Source organism: Micropterus dolomieu, linkage group LG09, assembly GCF_021292245.1.
Source record: "Micropterus dolomieu isolate WLL.071019.BEF.003 ecotype Adirondacks linkage group LG09, ASM2129224v1, whole genome shotgun sequence".
Taxonomy (NCBI): domain Eukaryota; kingdom Metazoa; phylum Chordata; class Actinopteri; order Centrarchiformes; family Centrarchidae; genus Micropterus; species Micropterus dolomieu.
This window is the reverse complement of record NC_060158.1, coordinates 28,835,352-28,843,005: the sequence shown is the minus strand read 5'-3', so window position 1 is coordinate 28,843,005 and position 7,654 is coordinate 28,835,352. Positions and strand designations below refer to the sequence as shown.

At 40.1% G+C, this 7,654-nt stretch overlaps 1 protein-coding gene across 1 annotated transcript in view; it reads left to right on the top strand.

Moving 5' to 3' along the window:
* The window catches only part of sema4ab (sema domain, immunoglobulin domain (Ig), transmembrane domain (TM) and short cytoplasmic domain, (semaphorin) 4Ab), a 30,881-nt gene that overhangs the window by 4,966 nt on the left and 18,261 nt on the right, over window positions 1-7,654 (top strand). The window contains exons 4-7 of the mRNA XM_046059086.1: window positions 1,070-1,129; window positions 2,401-2,499; window positions 5,468-5,561; window positions 6,235-6,357. Of these exons, the coding sequence (XP_045915042.1) occupies window positions 1,070-1,129; window positions 2,401-2,499; window positions 5,468-5,561; window positions 6,235-6,357 (376 nt within the window). The remainder of the gene's footprint in view (window positions 1-1,069; window positions 1,130-2,400; window positions 2,500-5,467; window positions 5,562-6,234; window positions 6,358-7,654) is intronic.

Here is a 7,654-nt window from a genome sequence, read left to right as displayed (position 1 = left end):
TCAGAGGACGGAACCAAATCGTGTTGAAAAGTTGAGACAGAAATGTTGTACTCTCTTATGCTGAGAATTACGGTTTACAGTGAAAACAATGGGAGTCAACCCCTCGCTCTCTGAAAGCAGTTTGAGAGGTGAAAGCAGCGGAACTGTCGGCTGAAGGACAAGAGCTCAAAGCAGTTTACTTGTCTCGTGATAAGTGAGCACCCAAAGTGAGGTGTAAGAAATAAAACAAAATCAGATGTGGAAGAGATGAAAGCAATTTCTGTTGAAGTGGAAGTGCTGTAGTCCATGTGTGTGTGCACTGTAAGCTGTTTAAATGTCAGTATGTGAGCAGTGACAGCAGTTCCAGTCTCAGCTAAACTAGATGATGGGAATGTTTGACTGCCAGTTTATCTGTTGACAAGTAATGGGTGCAAGCTGTTGCATTGGCAGTTAAAGTGGTCGTTCATGAGGCGGTAAAATGACCGTCCTGTTTTTGATGACAAGTTTTTATTCTAAAGCACAAATTGTGTATGAAAACTGTAAGAGAAGGAAGAGCTCAGTAAAAAGGTTTTCGATGATGTCATGAGTTTGTACATTCTGCACAATACACACTGATGTTAAACTCGAATAAAAATAGGACACTGCAGACTCTATTCAACATAGATAACTCTACAAGTGGCTGTGCGTAAGCCTGCGACTTCAAGACTCCCGTTACAAGACAGCAAGTGTTGTAGTCTGAACAGCAAAGCGATCAGCCGACATTGAAATTTGTGTAGTCTGAATTAGCCATTACACATCACTGTTTGTGAAGTGTAATGGTTTGTGTTTTATAACACTTAAGTCTGTTTTGTTACCAAAATCAAAGTCAGGTGAGAAGATGGATATCAAACAGTTTCACAGCTGTTTCTATAATCTCGATTTAATAAATAGAAAATGCACAATTTCAGACTGTTACTCCAGCACACCATGCGTTAAACAATCATGCACGTTTATAGTGAACTAAATGACAAACTGCCAAACTATTCTGAATAGACCCCTTTGCAATAACTGTAGCAGCTTTGATGAATTTGACTCTCTTCTCTTCTTTCAGCTGGACTGGAGTCCTTCAGAGAAAGACCTTGAACAGTGTTCCATGAAAGGCAAAAAAATGGCAAGTAGTTGATTTTTATAGATGTATTTAAGTACTGTGAACTGATTAAACTCCAAAGTTCAAAAAGGTTTCCTCTTGACTCGGGGTACCAAACAAGCAAGACACGACTGTCAGCATTTATATTTCTTTTAATGAGCAGAAGCAACAATGACGTTTCTGTTCATTTTGGTCTTTTATTTAATGTGAATATTTAGTGATGTGTGTTGTATTTAGTGAGATGTTCCTGTGCCTACTGGATATCTCTGCTCTGTAAATATTAGCATTGAATCCAAAGGTCCTGTTCTTTATTTGAATTGTGTCTGATAGGGACGATGTGGATTCAACACAGTTCTGATTCAGAGCGAAAATACAATGAAACTCACATGCCACAATTCACCTTGGGGATTTAGAGTACAATTAGTTAAAAATGGGTACAGCTCTGTTTTGCTTTTAACCAGCACTTTTGTTGTAAAAGATTTTATATCTGGAAGTAATGTGATTTCAGTTGGTTTCATGTGTTCCACAGTTGACAGGCCTTTTATGGAGAAAGCTGATTGTTTGGTTAGAACAGTCACATTAACTTTAGGCATCGAAAACAAGATTTGCTAGCTGTATTAGCTTAAGTTTGCACACGTTCCAGCGCTCCTCAGCCAGACCAGTATAATGTCAGTTAATTTAACCAGCCCGGTTCTGCAGTATGTGAGAAATCAGCGGCAGAGTGAAACAGACTTACTTGCTGTTTGAGAGTTCCTGGTGAACTCGTGGAAGCCCTTGCCTCAGGTTTGCAGTGATGCCAGAGACTTTGTTGTGGACAAGAGGACAGCGGGTTAATTAATAGGCAGATGCAAATTTAGATCTACGATGGGGGATTTACAGATGCCATTCCCCCTGCTCCTTGTTCATCAGTGGCTGATTGTATAAGGATGTAAGGTGTCTGGCTGTAGATGCTGGAGCCCAAGCTGTCAAACAATAAGAAAAACGAGAGTCATAAAATCAGAGAGTACATAAATAACTTGGCTGTCTGGGTATGTAGTGCCTGATTAATTTGAAACAATTAAGGTTGGTCTTTAGTGTTTTTGAAATCTTTTTTTCGTAGAATTTGAGTTGTGGATCTAAGAACTTGAAATCATGACCTCCTCTTCTTCCCTCTGTATGTTGTGTGAGCCCTGTTTCCAACTAGAGAAACGCATCAAAACATTTTTCTTTCCAAATTCAACACTGAGGCACATACTGCTTGCTGCACTGGTTTTACTGTGGCATCTAACTTGATATCCTTCGTGTGTTTTTTCTAGGCTGACTGTCCCAATTTCATTCGTGTACTGCAGTTTTTGAATACCACCCACATCTATGCCTGTGGTACATTTGCCTTCAGTCCACGCTGCACCTACATTGTAAGTTTGTTTACACAGGTTTATTTCTGTACTTTTAATTTTTTGTATTGAGTGAGTAAGGCTCTGAATACATTCAATATTTCAACACTTTACATTATAATCATTTCTTCAAGAAATCAAATGTCATGATTTGACCCTGTTTGAGTTGCTCTTCCACAAGCACCATACAGTCACATACAGTTGAATGAACACACGTACACACACACACCCCTTAACTCTAACCTTAACCTAATTCCAACCTGACCACAAGCGGGAACCCCTGGATCTGAAATGTGAAGCCAATGAGGAAGTGCCTCAAACTTCCACTGGTTGCAAGAAGTCCAAGTTGCGTTGGACTTAATAGCAAAATGAGCTCACTGATTTATTCCCTCAGTAAACACTTTCCTAATGTGTTTTTGATCTCAGTGGCTAGTTTCAAGTCTTCAACACAGCATGACGCTCATTTAGGAGATTATGGTCCCATTTAGAGGAAAATAGACAAAGATAAAGCAGGGTATGCTTTAGTCGCTATTTACCATCGGGATATAAAAAGATGAAACACACACGACAAGACAAAGACGTGTCTCCACTTAATCTACAGAGCTTAATAAATTGAGCTTTATATCCTATATATGAAATACTTCCTCTTTGTTTATTTTTCCGACATTGTCCTTTCATTGCTCAAGTAATATTTCCTTAATGTTTGTAATGTGAAGTGTAGGTTTCTTCCTTTTTTGACTATATGCTTCTTATAAACTGATGAGGAACAAAATAATTTTCCTGAAAGAGAACAATCTTTGGTGAGAATGAAACTTTACAAGTTCTTAAAATGCGTCTCTGAATGTTCTCCCAAGACTTTCTGTTTTCTCACAATACCCAAAGGCATGTATGACTACCTCACTCTGAGTGCCACATTTGAAACATCTATCCGAGGAGCTGGTCAAATTTCCTAATTCTGTCTCTACTAGAGTATATTCTTGTCATTCCTTTATAAGGAGTTAAGGGTCTGAAACTGGCTCACGCCAAATGTGAGTAAATTGTTGGCAGTGGGGTGTGAAATCAGTCAGGCCATCTGCCACTTTGGCAGACAGGGAAAATGCACAACAGAAAGCCATGTGGTAAAGTTAGCATATTGTGGCGTTTGGTACACGCGATGCGTCTCACACACTCACACTGCCAGTAGTCCGCTCAGGAAATATCTGTCCATCCTGAGTGACAGCCAGTGGCAGCACCGGCTGGACTAGGGGACAATCACTAAGCTTGGTACTTGGTTTTATTTTCATTGGCTAACTTTTTTTATTAAAAGAATATTCTTTGTTTGCTTGCTTGGATCCAGAATAGGAAGTCTTTAAGATATGGAATCTTCTTCTTCTTTTTTTTCTGTTCTTTTTTTTTTCAGTGGTTCACACCAGGATCTAAATCAAACCCACTACCTGCACAGCATTTTACTTGATGTTGCCTGATAAGAATTCAGAATATCAGCAAAAGACACTGGTGTCTCTATAAAACCGTATTGACAGGAAAGGGGCAAAGGAGGAAATGGAGAATTGTGCAGACGTGGCATTAAGGTCACTGGCCACAGGGCACATCATTATTTGAGGGGCACAAGGCCAAACTAAGCGGACACAGTGGCCACGGCCGTCACGGCACCAATGAAATTCCTGCCCTGGTTGAGATCAAACTGAAAATTGGGAAGGTTTAGGCCTCCATCCAGTTGAGGATAGTGCTGTAGTTGTCTTCTAAATCTGTAAGCTTTGTAAGACCAAACAAAGGAAGAAAGTTTTGTTACTACTTTGAATACGTATGATGATGAAGAAGAAGAAACAGTAGCATTAGCAGTCGACTGGTTTATTAGAAGTAAGAAGAGAAGTGAAATGTGGACAAATGGAGGATCACACACATTATTTAGCACAAGAGCCAACAGAGCGTGTCGGCCACCGCAGCTTCTCCTGTGCATTTAGAAAGGGAGGGGTGAGTGGTGCATTCATGTGGTGTCGGAATAAACAGAATCTTTTTTTCCTCCTTAAATCTTTATTGCAAAAAGAGAAATAAAGTGTACATGGGACATAAAGAAGTATACAGAACTTTGATCACATATTGCATATACATATTTAGCAAACATGTAATTTGTAATATGGTTGTACTTTGCTGTCCGTGTACAGTGAACTAGATGTCTGTGTGCTGTTTATATGCTCTGAAAATGCTAATCCAACACATCTTTGTAGTGGCGTCCATGTTGATTCCACATTCCGACTTATTCTGACTTAGCACACAAACACACACTGAAGTCAGAAGAAAGACTTCACAACTCGGGAAATGGGACCGTCCAAGGAGCATGTGAATGCACCGTGAGCCATTAGATCCTACTAAACACCTACACACTGAACCTTGTAAGGTCTTTAACTAATGGAATTTTTCTTTACACAGCTGTAACTTAACTGCACTGATATAACAACCAAAGTATTTCATTTTTCTTATTTACAATTACTTTCCAAAGTAATGCTTGTGTCTGTTACCATGTTATACTCTTATTACTATAAATTCCTTCAAAATAGATATATTTATAGATTATTAATTAACAAAATGCAAAGTGAGTGAACAGAAGAAACATCTAAATCAAATCAATATTTTGTGTGAACACTTATCTATCTGAAGAAGTCTGGTCAGAAGTGGTCTTCATGGAAGACTTAGCTCAGACATGGAAAGAAGGCCCATCAACTCAACTATGCGTCACTATACTTCTTTGCATACTGTATGCAGACAGACATGTTGTAGTATTGGTTTTTAAATGTCTGTTTTGTATGAATCCGGTTTGATTATGATGATCATACTTTGTACCATTTGTTCTTGTCTTAATACAGAACTATCATAATACAGAAATAGTTGCTAAATACATTGTTTGTGGGAGCATGTGATGTTGTGATTTGATTTCTCCATTCGGCTTTATTTAGTTCGATACCACCTTGACATTTTCCTTTTTTCTGTCCAGAACTCAGAGACGTTTATGATGAGTGTTAAGTCTGATGAAGGAAGAGGTCGCTGCCCCTATGACCCCTATCAACGCAACTCTGCTATCATCGTAGGTAAGGAAATGATGCCACAGTTTGAATAAAATATTTATTAGCTAAGGCAAGTTGAATTCAATCATTGGGTGCTACTATTCTTGGCCTGACTTAAAACACAATTCCCAGCAGGCGACTACATCTTTCAAGTATGAGCAAATTAGCAGCTTGGTGTTAATCAAAGTTACATAGTTGCCAAGAAACTGAACCTTTGTTAAGCCACGCCCTGAACACGCAATTGGCCAATCACAGCGCAGTATAGGACTCACTCAAACTGAGGTCTGACACCTTCATGGCTGCGCTTGTTATTAAGATGTGTAGTGGGTGCAAGCCTCAACTCAGCAGGCAACCTATTCATGCTGAGGTGAGTAAACACTTATTAATGCAATCGGAGTCATTCAGTTTAAATTGGATTTAAAAAAGAGTCATGAAAATAAAATGCAGCGTTGGATGGAAGCTGATGGAAGATTGATTTCGCTGACAAACAAATGCTTATGTTGTGTGTCATGGTGTCATACAGATCTTTCCTACTATCAGCCTGGCCCTGTAATGGACCACTTACCTGTTTTAATGTAATATGTTTTTGTGATAGGGAATCAATAATTGTTCAAGTTAAAGGGACATAGCATATTCACTTTTTGGCATACTCACTGTTTCTCTTGAGTATTGGGTTAAGTGCTCTTATATTTTTCAGATGGAGAGCTTTATACCGGAACAGTGGCAGACTACAGGGGGAATCGGCCAGTCATCTCCCGGCACCTCAGTGAGGGCAGGCGTGTTGACCTGAAGTTGGATGATACATTAGGATGGCTGGAGGGTGAGTGTGCTGTGCCTCAGAATGAAACATACGGTAGTGATAGGTCTCTAAAGAGTTTTGTTGTTAATACATGCTTATAATTGTCTTGGCCATGCAATAAACCACATGCCCTTCTGCCCAGTTGTGAAGTTAACACCCCAGCACTTAGGGGTGGGAATCACCAAATGCCCCACCATATGATATTATCACGATACTTATGATACGATATTATTGCGATTTTAAACATATTGCAATGTATTGGAATTTATTACTTTTTTTCAACTTTAAAGAGGTGGTATTCTGCTCATTTTCAGGTTCAAAATCTTAATTAGGGGTTGTACCAGAACAGGTTTACATGGTTTAATTTTCACAAAACACCATGTTTTTCTCATACTGCACATTGCTGCAGCTCCTCTTTTCACCCTGTGTTGTACGCTCCGCTCTTGAGCTACAGAGTGATGCATCTTACTTGTACAAAATCTTTGTTGGGAGTTGCACACGCGCAGTTCCCTGATAAGGACTACTAGCCAATCAGAAGCAGAGAAGGGCGGGTCGTAAGAAACAAGGTAGTGTGATCCAAATCAAAGCCCCTTCAGACTGTGACCGTAACCTAGCAGATGGTATAAATTATTACCAGTCCACAATCACACAACATCATTGTTCCACATCTTACCATCAGGACTAAACTGTTATCGGTGTTCTGACGATCTCTGCTGCCTTGCCGAAAAATGCTACCATAACGCAAATCGATAGACTCGACTCTACTCGGCCCTGCTCTGTTTTCCATTGCAGACAGTACCCAGAGATAGAACGTAGCTGTCGTCATAGCGACGCCACACACAACTGCCGCGACGTAATGTTCAATGCGACACACACACTAGCGATCCACACAGCTTTCTCTTTTTTAGTTAAAACTTTTCAACATTCCTCAGAATGTAAAGACAGATAAGCGGTATGAAAAGCTTCCAGCTGTGTTTTCCTCTGCCGTTGTTGCTGCAGCGGTCTGTGTGATGACGGGAGCAGAGGGCTCTGTGAGCGGGCGGCTGGCCGGCCTCACACGCTCCTCCCACGGGTTGGCGCGGGCTTCCCCCGCAGCCACTTGTAGAGCTCCTCAACTCTGAAAATATTCAAGCACATTTTTGTTCCGCCATCACTTCTCATAAAACTGTCAATATTCGAAATCTACACAGTTGATTTCTCACCTCAAAACTTCTCAGAAGTGGATTTAGTGATGAAATTCCATATGAAAACTGTAAAATATAAAACTTTCTGTTGCTGGCCTCTGTCTGGCGCAGCAATGATGATGCAGTGAATAGTG